Raw genomic sequence first — 18,340 nt, forward strand, 5'->3', positions numbered from 1 at the left:
CCTGCTCAGTGGGGAGCCTGCTTCTCCCTCTCCCTCTGCCTGTCACTACCCTTGTTTGTGTGCGCTCTTCCTCTCTCAAATAAATAAAATCTTTTTTCAAAAGAGATTCATTAATCAGTTTGAGGAAAGCATTTTATAAAATAACACATATAAATAAAAGTGGCATGTATCCCCTAAAGTAACATGTAAATATGTACATTTCTTGAAAGCAATTATCTGTAAAATTTTTTCTATAAATCTTATCATCCGTTTTTTATTACGAGAATTTTCTGAAACTAATTAATTCTATCAGAAATTATAAAATTTCCCTTAGAGAAAACATTTAAAATTAATGTTCATTACTGCTACTAATAAAAAATAGTAAAGATTAAAGGAATATAGCCTTTGAAAGGGTAAGGAGATCCCTTATCTAGAAACCTCTTAAATCTGAGTTCCAAAACATATACACACCTGAATATGCTACATTTACAGGGGAATCCTGAGCACATCTCATGTACCTTCTGTATTCTTGTTTTGGGCACAATACTGAACAATCTTGATTATATATAAAAACCACATAACCAAAAGGAAGCATTATTATGATGTTTGAAATATAAATCAGAGAAGAGCAATTTAACCAGATTTGTGATTTATCAGTTCAAGTGATTGAAAGATAGGAAACCTAATTTTTATAATTTAAAAAAAAAATCTTTTTTTTTAAAAAAAGATTTTATTTATTTATTTGAGAGAGAGCATAGAGGGAGAATGGAAGGAGAAGCAGACTCCCTGCTGAGAAGGCATCCCAATGTAGGACTCGATCCCAGGACTCTGGTATCATGCCCTGAGCCAAAGGCAGATGCCTAAATGACTGAGCTACCTTGGCACTCCAGAAACCTAATTTTTAAAATGCTACAGTATTTTAGTTCTCAAATGCTCTGTGATTATATGAGAACAGGGATCAGGCAGTTATTTCTCCAGCTGGTATTTTTGCACAGAATTGTGGTTGTCCATGGGGTGCTGAGTAATAATTTTCCAACCTGAAGGTGTGATAGAAAGATAACTGAGCAGATTGGATGAATTTAGGGGACTGAGTACTAATTTACTTCTTTTACTCTACTTGGAAAACCCTCTGCTTTGGAGTTTTTCCCAACCTTGAAGCTATGCAAAGAGGATAAGAAGCTTGGAGGTGCACTGTAGAGCCAAACTTACATTTAAATCTTCTGCCTAGTACATGGTAGAGGAAGAAGGCTACTAGAGGACAACATTTGCACACACCCTGGCATGTCCTGCTTTTTGATGAGCTGTATTTGGAAGGGTCTCTTCGTTGTGCTCCTAAGTGTTGTAGTAGAGAGATGAAAGCAGGTAAAGAAAACTGAAGACAGTTCAATTGCCATGTTTAAATGATCACTTCTCTTCTCATTCCCTTCTTGGACTATTACAGAAAACAGTTCTTAAATACCTTCTCCTTGGATCCTGGAAGTGCTGTCTTTATTATAAAAGTTCTTATCTTAGTTGTTTCTTAAAAGACCTTTTAAAGAATTGACTTCCTTTTTGTCTAATTTTTACATAAAGGAAAGAGCCATAGTAAGGATCAGACCATCTGATAAATTGTGAGAACGTGTATGATTTTCAGGCACAACTCCTAAACTCTCACCATGAAAGAAACCTCTCTCTTTACAACCAAGGAAAGGAATTTGGCAGAGTCATAATCTAACACCACCATAGATTTATATAGAACCTAGTAGCTCTCAAGAGTGTTTATCTCATTTGATCTGCACAGTTTCTTTCCCTGCTTTTCTCCCTCCAGAGGTTGATATTGTAATGTGGAAGCTTGTCTCTTAGGAATAATCATTGAGTCAGCTTCACAGTCACATGCTCATGCCGATTCCCATGATTTCCTACTAACTCAGATAGAATGCAGTAGAGTAGTACTCTGAAACATTTTCCTTTGTAAATGAAGAGAGGCTATCTATGCCTTTAGGTGGTTAGAATATAGACCTCCATGTGCAAACTGTCTTTGGGTCTTTACTTTGTTCTGTGTCACCCCTCTCCTCCCACCTTCCCCAAAACCTCTCTGACCCTACAGCAGAAGAGAAAGACCACCAGAGTCTTCCCTTCTCTTTGGAAAGAATGTATCCCTTACCATTTCCTTCTTTTATTTCTTTTCTGGAGGATGGGAGAATGGGGGAAGGGCGTGGAAGTGTATACCTCTACACACAACAGTATCCATTGGATTCCTTTAAGCTCACGGTGCATCTTTTCAGGCAGAAGTGAAGAAATGGTCTGTTTTTTGAGGAAGTTGGTTATCTTCTTTTCTCTTACATTCTCTAGGATGTTTCTAAGTTCTGGGTTACAATCATTTTTTAAAGAGAGGAAGATAAAATTTTGTACCCCACTTAAATCATGATGAGGCTGGTCAGCCAAAATATTGACACCTAGTGATTTCAGCATATTTTGCTGAAAACTTTACATCAATCAGGAATGCAAATAAAAATTTGATAAAATGACTTAAATGACTTAGTTTTTGTTTAACATGATTAAAAGATGAAAAAGTTTTATTTTTAACATGAGAGTGTTTTATGTATTCTGTTGCATACTCTGAAAAGAAATAGTTTTCTTGTTTTTTATTTTTGTCCTTTTTTTTTACTGTTTAAGATCTCACTGTGCACTGAAAGCTGTGAACCCTATGACACTCTAGATAGGATGTGACAATATGACACATTCACTTGGTAGTTAAAAAGCATTTTGTATATATGCTTTAATAAATTAGTAGTATATTTGACTTTTTTTAATCTTTCAACTTTTTTACATAGTATTGGCTTGTAATTTATACATCAGAAGAGCAAATTTTAAAAAAAAACTTACTGGTTTCTCACTTTGCTAGAAGATTAAAAAATAATTATTGAGGAGAAATAAATTCTAAAAAGTAGAAAATTCATTATTTTATGTATGTCTGCCCTCTTGTGTCTATATGAGGAAATCTTGATTTTACTTTGAGAAAAGTCACTCACTGAAAACAATCTACAAAACCAAAACTGCTTATATTGATTGTTTTATGGCCATATCAATCATGAGTTGTATTAAAAAGCAATTTCACTGAGTTCAAGAAGGTTCTTTTTGACATAGGTGATTTACATTAAATAAATATTTTGAAACAACTACTATATAAAGGGCAGTGTTAAACATTTAGAAATTAGTTCATTTGTAGTATCCTGTAAGTTAAGATTAAACTTTATTCTATAATAGAAAGAACATTTGGTATTTAAAAATTTTAAATACATTGTTTTATTATATCTTACTCTTTACATATAATGATAAACAGAATAAATAATTTCCATTTAAAGAATAGGTCTTTTTGTTCTACTTTCTAATCTGAGTTACAGTAATCCTCAAGAAAAAGGTTTTTAATTTCTCTTAAAGTCAAAAAGAAAAACAAAAAACTTATTTCTATTTTACTTAGGGAAATACTCCATAACTTCACATTTTTTAGTTTGATATTGATGTTGTAATAATGAACAATACAATGAAAGGAACAGAATTTAGCATTTCAGGTTTTCACATATTAATATCAGTGCAGCTAATTATAGAACTTGTTTACTTTTTTATAAGTAATTATACCAGTGATGTAAATGTATTGCTTATTATTTATAAGCCGCCTAGTTGATAGTAGGGATCTCCAGCCTATAGATGAGGCTTTGCTGAAATCTCCCCGTCAGTATGAGATCCTTTTTTGTCTGTTCCTCAAATATCAGTAAATCAAAACTGCCCCCCCATCCCTAGTACTTGTCAGGTACCCAGAAAATATTTATAACAGTGTCTTCCTGACTAATCTGTTAGTTGCACTTGTATTATAAATCAGGGTCAGTACTGACTTCTCAAATTCGTTTAGTAACCACATTTTAGCAAATCATACAGTAAATTATGTGTTCTCTACTCTTTTAGTATTGCTATATTTGTAATATGTCTTGAATTGAAGTTAAAATTACTAGATTATGCAGTATAGGTATAAACTACTTTAGGCCTAATTCTAAACTGAATCAAGTTAAATTAACAAATTAATGAATGTATTTTCCAGTACCAAGTTTTACTTCTGTTATGAGTTGGAGGGTATTTTTAAGTGATCAGAGAGGAAATTGAACGTGTATCCAGCCAAAAAAAAAAAAAATGTAGATTAATATTGCTGGGTTTATAATTTAGCATGGTAGAATGGCCTACCAAATAGGTATTGACCATTTGGTTGACAGGTTAAGGAAAATAGTTCTATTCTATTATGAACTATAGGACAAAAAGGTCATGTCAAAACGTGATCAAAGAATTAATTTTGGGGAACCCAAAATTTTATTTCTTTTAATGCTTGAAAGAATATATTTTCCTTTTATTCTTTTTTTAAATTCTTCTTCTTGCCTATATTGAAGCTGAGCTTAAGAATAGAAGACAATTTATAAAATCATCCTAAAGTCTTAAGATTTCATAATTTCAGAGACATAGTGTGATTAAGTTACATACTTAGATGATCAACTACAGTGCCTGAAGTTAGGTTAGACTCTCTTTTATTAGTGTATTAGTAATTATGGCTAATCATACTGTCAGCTGTTAAGTTAACCAGTAGTTCTTGTCTGCTGATAATAATGTACTACAGAGAATGGATTTCTGGTTTGTCTTCATATACTAGAATTCTGTAATTCTTTGAAAAAGTTGGTTAAGAGAAATTTTATTTATGTTAGAGTATGGCTCTACTTTTCCTACTTGGTTCTCATAAACTTTAAAAAATGTTAGTGTAGTACAGAGAAAGAATAATACAATTTCTATTTTATAATGTAGGTTATGGGAGTTACTACAAAGAGTTCTGAAGATAATAAGATAACAGATGTGAGAAATCAGTAGACTATTTCAAATGATGACTCTTCATTTGAATGACTATTTTGGTACTTGGTGAAGACCTGAAAAATATTTAATAAACATCACAGAGGCTTTTACAGTACAATATAAGTTATATTTACCCCCAAGAGTGAAGCTAATGCTTTATATGTGAAATGAACTGGTTAGCAGTGCAATTTCAAAACTAAACCTACTTCATCCTCAGAGAAGATGTGGGATAGAAACTTACAAGCTCTTTAAGTTTCTGAATTCAACAGTTACATTATGCACACTTACAGTCATTTTGAATTTTTGAAAATAAAAGCTCTTTTCATGTTTACAGGATCCCACGGGTGAATACATTTGCTAAAAATTTGTTTTGTCCTGAATCTTGACCTTTTCAAAAGAAATTCTTCTACTTAGGAAGTGGTCTGTTATGTAGTACTTTTTCCCCTTCTTCATGGGATGACAGATTTTAAGCTGATGGTAATAAGTTGCATCACTGGAGATTGCAGCAGAACTTCAGAGAAGCATCACAATGATGCAGATCAACAAGAGACATATTAAAATGAGACAGAAATTTATAAATAGGTTCTGTAGATTTTGGCGTGCTTGTTGAGGCATTTCAATGGTTGAAGCTCTTCTTATAGCAGAGCGAGTGAGGTATTGGACTTTCTCCATGACCCCAGGAAAGCAGGAAGTCTCGGGTTTTAAATGGTGAAGAGAAAGGTAAAAGGCTGGCAGCCAAATAGGAGCTCCGTCACTCTCTTCTTTTGGGTAGCCTGGAATGTAAAAATAGCAAATGGATTAGGATCATGTGTGTAACCTATTCTCTGAACAGGTAAAGACACAATTTCATATTAATTCATCTTCCTCAATATTTGTATTTATGACATCAAATATGTAGTCTTTTTTGGTGAGGGTCACCATGATCTCTTTTTTGTCTTATATTTGGAGTATAAGAACTTCAGTCTTTGCTTCCTTCTCTCAAAATGACTAGAAGTATAGTTTGGTTTAGGGTGCAGCTCATTTCAGACGATTTCCTTGAGTGAAAGTGTTCACATATAGTTTCATAAAGACTATTTCTCTGTGAGCAAAACTGTTGTGAATATTAGTGTATTAATAACATCAGAGAAAATCTCATAAAAACAAATACATGTAAGAAATTACTTTGCAGATGTTGATTTTAGTCCAAAATAAAAGTTAAATGGGAAGTATTATAGCAGAACTATAGATTCACATGTTTGTCATCCCTTTTTATGAATTTGTAGCTTTGTAGAATATGCTATTTTGAGTAACATTTTAACAAGACTGGATATTAAGTACTGAAGACTCTCAGGCTCAGAAAGCATAGTAATAAAATTATCATCTCCGGGCACCTCAGTGGCATAGTTGGTTCATCGTCTGGCTCTTGGTTTTGGCTCAGGTCGTGATCCTCAGGGTCATGAGATCCAGCACTCCCATCAGGCTCCATGCTCAGCATGGAGTCTGCTTATGTTTCTCTTTTCCTCTGTCCCTCCCCTCTGCATGCATGCACACATGCTCTTTTTCTCCCTCTTCCTAAAATAAATAAATCTTTAAAAAAATTATCATCTTACTGTGTACCACAGACAGTCCCTGTTTAGAAATGACCTGTACTCAAGAATGGTGGCTTGCACTTACTTGCTTTCTTTCAGAGCTTCCATAAGTTATTCTGTCTAATTAATTAGTTGTGGTAAGTAATAAGTGAAACAAAAATAAAACAGTGCATTATTATAGAAAAATTAGAGGTTAGAAATTATCTGTAAATTAAGCATCTAGAGATAATAGTTACTAAGACGGGGATATTTTGTTGTCAGTTATGATATTTCTTTATAGATTTTGAAATAGAAATTAGAGTGGAATTTTTTTTTTAAAAAGCCTGTAATTTAACTGCTGTTAACATTTGTTGATATATCATTGTTGATCAAGATATTACCACCTATCCCTGTATCCAGATTTCATTCTCTCCCTAATCTCTCCACATTCCACGAAAGCCTCGATAAAGCCTAGATAAAGCAGTCAGCTCTGTTGAGAGAGGCTGGTGCTGGAGAGAGCAGAGAGGAGAACTGAAAGAATGGGAGAGGGAAGATGTATTTCAGGCATGATCAGTGAGAACTAGGAATTTAGGTTTACAAAGAAATCATGTGGTAAATTGTTGTTAGATTCTGTAGTTTTCAGTACCTCAGTTTGGCTCTATTAGCTTTGAATTCTATACTAGATTGCGCTTTCATTTGGCTGGAGACTCTGACCTCCTTCTATTATTGATCTATAGTGAGGAGATCCAAACAGCTAACTTAACATCAAACTTCATTCTCTTAAAGAGTTGGTAAAACCTGTGTTTCCCTAACATATATATATCTGTAACATATATTCTTTTCTTTTTTTCAATTTATTTATTTTCAGAAAAACAGTATTCATTATTTTTTCTCCACACCCAGTGCTCCATGCAATCCGTGCCCTCTATAATACCCACCACCTGGTACCCCAACCTCCCACCCCCCACCACTTCAAACCCCTCAGATTGTTTTTCAGAGTCCATAGTCTCTCATGATTCACCTCCCCTTCCAATTTACCCCAAGTCCCTTCTCCTCTCTAACACCCCTTGTCCTCCATGATATTTGTTATGCTCCACAAATAAGTGAAACCATATGATAATTGACTCTCTCTTCTTGACTGATTTCATTCAGCATAATCTCTTCCAGTCTCGTCCATCCCAACTTTTGTGGCAACGTGGACGGGACTGGAAGAGATTATGCTGAGTGTAACATATATTCTTAATTGTCCAACACAAGGGCTGTTAACACCCCTACTACTTGGTAGATGGCATCTTAAGTGTGTTTTTAAATTTAATTTAATTACTTTTGTTTGAATTCCTCAGATAAAATACTGTAGAATAAAGCCTTTTTTATTTTCTCATTTAAGAAAATGCATGCTTTAAGTTTTTTTTCTGCTATTGGTTAAATGTGGGGAAGATCCCCATTATTCATTCTTTTATGTATTTGATACTAGTTCATGTGAGAATGTATAACAGAATAGTTAAGAAAGCAATAAGAACTAGCATTGGTCATTCCTATTAGAACTTACATTTTTATGAAGTTTCATGACTTAAATGGTCTCTGAGTTCTGATTTTAAAAATTACTTCGAGAAAAAACTTGGAAAAGGAGGAAGCTGGCTAGTTGTTCATCATGAAGCATATATGCAAGAGTCATTCCCTACCCCGACACTTTGATGAGTGGGACTTCAGTCACATGAAACATGTCACCTTTCCATAAATACTTCGTTGCCTTTTTTGATTCTGTCTTTTGCACATGTTGTTCTGGCTGTGCCTGGAATGTCTACCCTCTACTCCCCACCCCCTCGCCCCCACTCTACCTTTGATTCTTTGCCAGGCAAACTTCAGTTGATCCTTAAGCCCCAGTTTAGATATCACTTCCTAATGAAACTTTCCATTACTCATTAAGGTAGAATTGGTTCTCTCCTCTCGTTTTCAGTAGGGCTTTAGTGTTACCTATATCAGGAGAGCTATCTGGCTGTGCTCTAATTTTGATTCACATGTCCCCAGGTAGACTTGTAGATCATAAGTATAAGGAACTCTGCATGTTTATTTTGTATTCTGGTATGCAGTGCATAGTTATTACTATTTGAATAACAAATAGTACAACTATTTGAGTGAAGCTGAATGAGGGATTCTTATGATTTAATTTAATAGTTTTAGGAAATTGTTAATGATAAAAAGTAGTGCTGGGACTAACAGATTAACCAGTTAGAATAACAGAATTTGGTAGTTGAACACAGATTATAATCTCCAGTATTCTTCTCAAGTCTCTGTCACAGAAGAGAGAAATGAAGTTTAGAGGATTACAGCTTAGATAAATTGTTAGTATTAACATTAACCTGAAGGAAGCTTTGTACAGGTGGGTATTTGGTGAAATATGAGGAGGTATGCCCTAGGGAGATGAACTCTCTACTGATGAAGGTATGATGAATACATTTAAAGATGAGTTCCTCCATTCCTTAGAGGCAAGCTGTAAATAGGGTAATATTTGATGGAAATCCTCAAAAGTAATTTCACTTGATATTCATTTTATCTGATGATAATAGAGCATTCTTACAGGATAATCATAAATGGATTGTATTGGGAGAACTTGTACCTGGCACCAGCAATAATGGAGATGGAAATTAGTCCTACCTTCCTTTTTATTTATTTATTTTTTTTAAAGATTTTATTTATTTATTTGACAGAGAGAGAGATCACAAGTTGGCAGAGAGTCAGGCAGAGAGAGAGGGGGAAGCAGCTCCCCGCCGAGCAGAGAGCCCAATGAGGGGCTCAATCCTAGGACCCTGAGATCATGACCTGAGCCAAAGGCAGCGACTTAATCCACTGAGCCACCCAGGTACCCCCTATCTCCCTCTTTAAAGGAAATATATAGATTAATTGTATGGGACAGGAGGAGTAAGGACACTTGAAAATTTAATTCATCACCCAGGCTATAGAATCAGAACATTGAAAAATATAAAAGATCCTTTGATAGGGATCTGGTTGTAGAAATGCCATATTCCTGTCTCTTGAGTTACATGTTAGAGGCAGAAAAGTACCCACACAGTATTTTGTATACTGTGGGATCTATGATTATTTTCATTTTTGGAGGAATGGGAAGAATACTATTCTTTGTAGGATTTATAGTCTTTTGTTATCCACTTTTCCTCATTTGCTCAAAAAAAGTGAAATTGGGAAGTATTAAGAGCTATTCTGTTTTTTGAAATGGAGGAACAAAAGAAACAAACCACAGGGAACTCTTAATCTTCCAACTAAGTACCATTGTAGGCAACATTTTGGGTGAAAGGTACTATATCAGCTTCTACAAGGACCCTCACTTTGTAGTGAGTCCTATTTCTTAATGTAATATTGGATGCAATCTTGTGCAAAACAAACCTCAGTCTCAGTAGACTTTGGAAAACTTGTGGTGGTCTGCTTTATGACTTGCTAGGAAACAAACAATTTAACAACGCAGTATATGGTGAGCAGCAATCCTCACCTATAATTTACATACTTTCAGTCCTTTGTATAATTTTCTGAACTTCCAATTTTGGCGAGTACTTTCTCTCTGAAACCTTAAATTCCTGAGATTCTTTATGGAAATCAGAATTTTGCTTTTTTTATTTTTGGCTGTTTACTTCTTTTAGTAAATGGAGGCATATTTTCCTAGTAAACTCAAGTATTACACATCTAACACTGTGGTCCTACAGATACTTTTTAGAGTTCTTTTTCCACTTAATTGGTTCAGAAGATTAGAATTCTCTATAGGTTTGAGTGTACAGGACCTCTCTATTAAGATTATTTTGGGGTTTTGCTTTTTCTTACTATTCACTGTCATTTTCACAGATATCTGGAGATACCTGGAAATGATTATATATGCATGTTTTGTGACTTGCTGAATCAAGTCAGGGCAGTTCATCATAGATTTATTATCCATCTGTTGGATGCAGAGTTCAATTTGGGTAGAATAATTTTCCTTTTGAGATTATCTAATATAAAACTTGGATGTTCTATTTGAGGTTACTTTGTGGCATCAACATTCCAGAACTTTGTTGGTCTGTACTGGCTATTTGAAAGAAGTTTCAGGCTGCTTCTGCCCGGTTATGAAAAGAATTGTGTAAACATAAAAATCACTGTGTTCTCAACCCCTAAATTGACTTCATAATGAAATGTTTTCCTTGCTGTAAAGCTCTGCCTTGAGGAAAATTCATTAAACAATAACACGGAGAGATTTTCTCTTTGAAATTGTCACATTGCTGTTTTGTCTGTAGACTTGTCTTCATTATCTGTTTATTATGTTAAAATTAATTTATTCACAATTAAAGTATTCTTTTTAACCCTTTAGTAGTTGAGACCAGATTCTTCTTTTGGGGGAAAAGGTGTGGGAAGGGAGTTCAGAAGGAAAGTTTTAAGGAAAAATGAACGCTAGTTCTCTAAACCCCCACTAATATAAGTGAAATGTTTTTGTTTGTTTTTTTTTTTTTTGGAAAGACCTGAAGGTGGAGTACATTTTAAAATTCACTAGAGGTCCTCAGTTGACTGTGATTATACTGGGGTGGAGCTGTAGGCCCAGGCTTCATTTTACTGTGTTTATTTGGTAATATATGCTTCAGAATTAATGTAGGGTAAGAACATCGAAGTACAATTTCTAGAAATGTTCAAAAGACTACGTATTATCTGTTTTAGGTAATTGTAATTTAGAAAGATTATTTCCTTGATTTTTAACCTTTAGGTTTCTTCTATTGCTATGCTGATCAGCACTGTTAATTCAGTTTAGATGAAAATCATTTTCATAGCATAAATAACAAAGCAAGATATCTCTGTTGGAGCACTGTAAAATAAATGGGGTAGAATATTTTAAATGGTAGAATATGAGCAGGTCAGAAATGAAATTGAGGTAAGAATTTAATATTGGAACTGGAATAAAATGCAAAAGTGTGTCGTTTTGTGAAAAGTTTTGAAAAATTAACCTAGATTTTAGGCATCAGGGCTAAATATATCAAAGGGATCAATATTTAAGGAATGAAACAAATTAAAGGAAACATTGATTGTGGTATGTTCTATCGTTTTTGTTTTTTTTTTTAAAAGCCTGTGAGTTATTTTGAGTTTTGCCTTCCATTGTTTATTGTTTAATAACAAGGATATCTGTAACTTTCTTATATCCCTGTCTTTAAAAGTGATCAGGAGAATATTATATAGGTTATTAAGGACATAATGCCCCATGTGTAAATTAGCTTTCAATGAAATGCAGTGGTTTTGAATTTAAATGAAGTTTGTGTCCTCTGACTTTGCATTTAGGGTACCATTAACAGTATTTGAGGACTTTAGTTTATTTTGCTTTGCCAGTGTCATGATGTATTTTTAAGTCATGCTGATCACTGGATGTGATGTGCATGTGGTTTAGAGTTCTAAAATTTTGGCTCCAACCAAGGCACCACCATTTCTTAGCTCTGTGATCTTGCAGTTCACATTTTTGCATCTGTTTCCTAATGTAAAATAGAGATGCAGTATCACACATATACACATATATCACACATATATCAGTACGTTTAGACGATTGTTCAGAAATAAAGAAGGAAGTTTTGATTGACTATTTCTAGGATTGGTAATAAACATAGTCTAACTTACAGACTTAATCTAATATTTACATTTAATTTTTACTTAAAAGTTAATATATTTCATAGTCTAATACATTACATAATCTATTACACAACACATTTACTACATTAAAATTTATTTTAAAGATTTATTTATTTATTTATTTGACAGAGAGCGAGAAAGAGAGACACAGTGAGAGAGGGAACATAAGCAGAGGGAATGGGAGAAGGAGAAGCAGATTTCCTGCTGAGCAGGGAGCCTGATGAGGGGCTTGATCCCAGGACTCTAGGATCATGATCTGAGCTGAAGGCAGATGCTTAATAACTGAGCCACCCAGGAGCCCCTAAATATTTTTTCTTTTATACAAATTTTGTTTATACAACTATTCTGTCTCCACTTAATTAGATTAAGAAATAATACATAAAAATATGAACCAAATCATTTTTTTCTGGAATATTATTTTCCTTAATGTCCACTAAAATGCTTTTAAAATAGTTCTAATATTTGAGTTTCAGGAAATGATAATGACTGACTTCCCATAATAAAGCAAGTACTTTAGCTCTTTCACATGTTTTTAAACAACCAGTTTTTCATAACATTCTTCATATTTCTTCCTTTTATTTCATTCGATACTTTTTTTTACACTTAATTTTAAGCCTCCTGTCTTTGTAAACAAAGACAATACTTAAATGTCACCTTATGATAGAGATAAACTAGTTGGGACATAATGTCTGGCAGTAGGGCATTTATGTTTGGAAATTTGAACAGCTGTCACTGTAACTGTAATTTTTATTAGCCTGTATACATGATTTATCTCAGGATAACTTTAACAACAGAATTTGTGCTCTTTCTGGAAATTCTCAACTTTTTGGAGCAGTATGTGATGTAGTAAAATTCTGGTACCATAAAAGAATTCATGAATATCCCATTTGAAGCACGAGAATGTAATTTGTTAGGTATTTGAGTAAGAATTTGTAAATAAGTAAACAAACACCTGCACCAAGAGACCTTTATATGATATCAAAGGAAAAACATTTTATGAATGTAAAGATATTGAGAGGCAGTTACAGTGCCTCAGTGGTAGGCAAAAATTAGAAATGTTTTTGCATGTCTTTAGGAAAGCTGCTTATGGAATTATAAAGTTCTTTTTGAAAAAAAGCAATAGAGTTAATATTTGTCATAGGAACTTAGAATTCCAGAGATAAATTTTATTTTGACATACATATGAAAGTGTCCTTTATGTCCTGACTGATAGAGATTTAAGAATGAAGACACATTTCACATATATTAAACTGAGGATTGTAACATCAAGAGTAAGTGGAATTCAAACAGAAGTCATTAAAATTTATTGTATCATCTTCATTCCTGGGCATTTAAAAAAATTTCCTTCTTTCTCATCACCCCTGTCTAAATGCAGGAAAGGATAATGAGAAACCAGGGAGGGTGGTGACTTGATAACAATATATTCATTAATAGGCAGAATAAAGATATTTACCAAATTCACTCAAATGAGATATTTAGGAATCTTGTACCAAAATAAGATCTCTTTTAAATTGCCAAATTGGTATTCTCTAACTTTACAAAGAATTTTACATGTGTTTTTGATGGGTTTTTTAAAAATTTCCAAGCTTGTTATTTATGATATGGTATTGGATTTCATATAAGTAACAGAATTTATTAAATCTTGGAATTCTTTTTAGAAGTGTTTTTTAAAAAGTTGAGTGGAGTTTATAGAGAGGGAAAAAAGTCCCCAAAAGGATTTTGAGAGTAGTTTGTCTTATATTTTAAAAAATTCTATTAAGTATTTACTGTAAAGAATCATAATGATGATATTAGAATAGTAATGCCAGCACTTTGCATGTTGTACAATCACACGACTGCTGATAGTTTCATAGATATAACTGGAAGCCCAGTCCTACTCTGTTTTCTCAGCACAGTTACAGATAATGAGATGAAGCCACTGTTTTTGCTTGAAGAAATGAAATCTCCATTACCACCAAATATGGTAACATAATTGAAAGATATTTTAATTGGCAGAAATTCACTTTTGAAAAGCAAAATAAAAAAGTTAAATTCAAATGACAAACCAATAACTAAGGTTAAAGATGATGTGAACCTTATTATTTCAAAGTTAAGTCTTATTCTTATAGTCCCCATACAGATATGCATTTATTTAGAAATTAAAGTTTTTGTCATATCAAAAATTTTATTGTTTAACCTGGAACTGAAATTTACAAAACATGATTTAACTCTTGAAAAAGTTCAGTAATTCTAAATTATAGAAAACAAGAATTGCCAAAATCAGTGAACTCTTTTTCTTACCTTGGCTGTTGTGATGATTACAGTATGGAGTATTGTGAAGTTGTATGAAGTCTTATCGGTGTTTAGTTGGAAAGTTTTCTGACTCTGTTACCGGACTTATGGGAACAATTGAAGTAGGTGTAGGAGAAAAAGTGCTCTAGGGTGGACTTATGATGTCACACAAGAATTCTGAAGTTATGATTGGCTAGTTATAGTCTTATCACAACCAAACTTTTTTAGAATGTCATTTATCTTACTTTAAGTATGGAAAGGTCATTAACACTTTGTGCCACATTTTTTGCTTGTAATTTTCAAAAGTATATGGAAGATAAATGAGAAAAAAAAAAGTGTGAGTGGTAGAAATCTCCCTTTAAAGATTCATTAATCTTCAGGCTTAGAAACAATTGTGTACTGATGGTGATACTGTTGAAGAACTAAAATAGGTATATAGGAATTTTAATGAGCAAGAATATTACTAGCTTAAGTCAAACAACTTTTTTGGTGTCATTGCTGCTGTTGCTTTAATACTACAGTTTCATAAGGTTAGCTCCTAACAGTACAGTAACTAAACATTTTCACAGAATCATGTTTAATACCTTTTACTGTCTCATTTTCTCTTTCTTCATACCACTGTGTATATGGGGGAGGGAGGGGTGTGTGGGGGAAAACCAGGCTACTAACTGATTTCAGTTTAAAAAATTAGCTTTATCATATAAAGTAAGAACCAATACATGTATTTAATTAGTTTGTGGTTTCTTCGGGTAGAACTTTTAACAATATTTTTATGAACAATAATTTTCATGTTTAAACTGATACATATTACCCCAAGAAAAGTTGCAATTCACGAATTTCAGTATTTAAGATTTTTTAACAGCTGCAATAAACTACCATAAAAATCTTAACTAAAATTTTAATAAGTGGAGGCAGTATCAAGAATAACTTTATAGTAAAAATGAAATAATCACAGATTCCTAATCAGTGGCATTCTAAATGTTAATGATACTTTCTTGAAAATAGGTGTGCCTTTTGTTAGACATTTAAGGTATGTAATATTTCTAAAAGGATTGCCTCATTTAATGCAGCAATTGTTTTCCTGAAAATTACTATACAGATGAAATTTGAGTAAGTGGAATGGTATTTGAACTTCCTAGAACAATCTGTCTTTGAGATTAGAACTGGAGAAAGAATTCTTTGGAAAAGGTGCAGGCATTATTTTCCTATTTCCTCTGATTTTTTTGTTTATACTATGTATTACATTTACCTCAGTTACCACACCTACAAATTCTAATATTTAACTCTCTTCTGTAATTTTGGAGGAGGTATTTGCTATTTTATTTTATTTTTTTATGTTTATAGTAGAGTGAGCTCCGCCTGCTTCCCTTTCTTATGGGTAACTAAAATGTGGTGCAGCAGCTGCTTATGTGTCCTTAAATGGAGATGGTTTTGGCTTCTTCCAAAGAAAGATAAAATCCTTCTCTAGAGCAAATCTCTTGTTATTTAAAGAATCAGCTAAAACTAACAAAAAACATTTCAAAAGACCCTCTGTGAACATTTCTAAGGGAAAATTTACAACTTAAAAATAAAACCTCAAATTAAAGAAATTACGTGAATAATGTTTGACACTTTGCTCAAAGTGCTACAAGCATTTTTTCTTTCAATCCTTAAGTAATAAATACCTCATTATTATTATCAATTGCCAATGATGATTGAAATAGAAGCCTCCGGCTGGAAATACAAGCCTCTAAAGTGGTTTATGGTGGGTTGTCAAAGATGGCACAGCTGCTGAGCAACACACTGAGGATTCAACTCTGGACCTCCTGCCTTATCTGTGGGATGGGCTTGTTGTGAGAGCTTAATGAGATAAAGTATGGGTCCGGACCATTAGAGATCTGCAGTGGAGTGTCCATTTAGTGTTGGTACAGTCGACCCTTGAGCATGGCGGGTAGGGTTGCCAATACCCCTTCCCATGTGGTTGAAAATCCACGGATAGCTTTTGACTCCTCAAAAACTACTAAGAGCCTGCTGTTAGCCAGAAGCCTTATCCATCATATAAACAGAACACATATTTTGTATATGTATTATAAATTGTATTCCTAACAATAAAGTAAACTAGAGAAGAGAAAATGTTAAGAAAACCATAAGGAAAATATATTTATACTACTATGCATAGATTTATTTATAAAAATCCACATACAGGTGGACCCATGTACCTCAAACCCATGTTGTTCAAGGGTCATCTGTGCTTATTTTCTCTTTCCTTTAGAAGAGGCCTTTTTTTCTTTTCTTTCTTTCTGTTTTTTAAAAAGATTTTATTAAAAAAAAGGAAAAAAAGGATTTTATTTGTTTTATTTGAGAGCGAGCGAGCATGAACAGGGGGAGAGGGAGAAGCAGACTCTCAGCTAAGCAGGGAACCTGACGTGGGGTTCGATCCCAGAGCCCTAGGATCATGACCTGAACTGAAGGCAGACGCTTAACTGACTGAACTACCCAGGCAACCCCCAGAAGATGATTATTAACCTGCAGTCTATGGGTAGAGTTGAGTAGTCTTGAACTTGGATAGGAAAAAACAAATTACATCTTTCTATTTACTAAACTCTAGATAAAGATTTAGCATATCTTCAGTTTTGACTGTAGACTATAAATTGCGGAAGTGTTAGCAATACATTTGACTGTCAGTATAGCAATCTCAGGTAATTTCATATTTGTTTGCGGCTAGCTTAAAATACTGTTTATATCCATCATGGAAATTAACATAATTAGGCCTGCCTGAAAATACTCTTATTTAATGCATTAATAAAGAAGCACAGATATTACACTGCAAATTTGCTTTTTAAAAGTAATTTTTCAGTGTAAGTCATTTCCTTTCTAATCTCATGCATCTTATTTATATTTTAAAGAATGTTTTAGTACAGTCCTAGATGTACAGAATTATTGCAAATATAGTATAGAGAGTTCCTGTATACCCCACACCTGTTTTCCTTGTCGGTAGCATTGTACATTAGTTAGGGTATGTTTGTCAAAATAGATGCATCATTGTTGCTACATTATTAACTAAAGCCCATATACTTTTTGTTGAGTTTTCCTCAGTTTTCTCTAGTGTCCTTTTTCTTTTCTGGGATCCTATTCAGTATATACTAGATTACGTTTACTAGACATGTCTCCTCTGGTCCCCTTGGTTTTCACAATTTCTGAGACTTTACTTCTTTTTGAGAGACCGTGACCATTTTAAAGAGTATTGGTCAGATATTTTGTGGAATGCTCCCCAGTTGTGATTTTCCAGATGTTTCAGTCATGGTCAGACTGCCAGAGAGGTAAAGTACCTTCATTACATACCAAGAGTACGTATGGTCAACATGACTTATCACTGCTGCTAACCTCAATCACCTGGCTAAGGGTAGGGTCGTCATCATTTTCCACTGTGAACTTACTTTCCCCCTTCCTTACCATGTTCCAGAAGAAAGCAGCTGTGCACAGCCCACACTTATGCTATACTATCTTAAGAGTGGAGTGTCTATAAAAATTGTTTGGAATCCTGTGTATTTTATGCATATACAAAATTCTGAGAATGGATCAGTAGGCTTCACCAGTCTGCCATATGGCTCAAAAAAGGTAAGAATTCCTGTGTTAGAAGATGTTTCTATAGTTGTATGGACAGCCCTTTCTGAAAGAGGGGGACTAAGTTTTCAAACAAGCTAAAATCCAGACCTCTGTTTTTTTAGGCCCTTTAGCTTTGTCTCTTAACACATTCCTTTGTATCCTGCACTCTGGCCCTCTTCAGTTGCCTGTGACCCTCTGAACAGGCTATCGTTCTATTTTAAGCCTCCCTCCCCCTTACAAACAGAAAGTGCTGTTTCAGTTTACGTCTGTGCAGCCCTCCCTGCATTGTACCAGTTTTGCATGTTTCTCTATTATTTGTCTCTTTTTATTGTGTTTATTAGTAGTATCTGCTTAGACTAGACTACAGGCTCCTTGAGAGCTGATCCCGAGTAACTCATATTTATACCACTATTTACTTTCTCTGATATTATTTCCTAGTATAGAACCTG

The 18,340-nt window shown here is 33.8% G+C and overlaps 2 protein-coding genes across 4 annotated transcripts in view; one reads left to right on the forward strand and one right to left on the reverse strand.

Moving 5' to 3' along the window:
- Window positions 1-18,340, forward strand: part of CEP85L (centrosomal protein 85 like) — a 172,771-nt gene that overhangs the window by 58,641 nt on the left and 95,790 nt on the right. The window lies entirely within an intron of this gene.
- Window positions 3,241-14,461, reverse strand: PLN (phospholamban). The gene is made up of 2 exons (XM_059177728.1): window positions 14,316-14,461; window positions 3,241-5,618 (listed from the first exon to the last, which is right to left on the reverse strand). Exon 2 carries the CDS (start codon window positions 5,515-5,517, stop codon window positions 5,359-5,361), a length of 159 nt encoding a protein of 52 aa, XP_059033711.1. The 5' UTR covers window positions 5,518-5,618; window positions 14,316-14,461; the 3' UTR covers window positions 3,241-5,358.

The sequence above is a fragment of the Mustela lutreola genome, chromosome 6 (genome assembly GCF_030435805.1).
Source record: "Mustela lutreola isolate mMusLut2 chromosome 6, mMusLut2.pri, whole genome shotgun sequence".
NCBI classification, from domain to species: Eukaryota; Metazoa; Chordata; class Mammalia; order Carnivora; family Mustelidae; genus Mustela; species Mustela lutreola.

Excerpts from the sequence above, each read along its gene's own strand:
- PLN (XM_059177728.1), bottom strand. The coding sequence starts at position 5,517 with ATGGAGAAAGTCCAATACCTCACTCGCTCTGCTATAAGAAGAGCTTCA.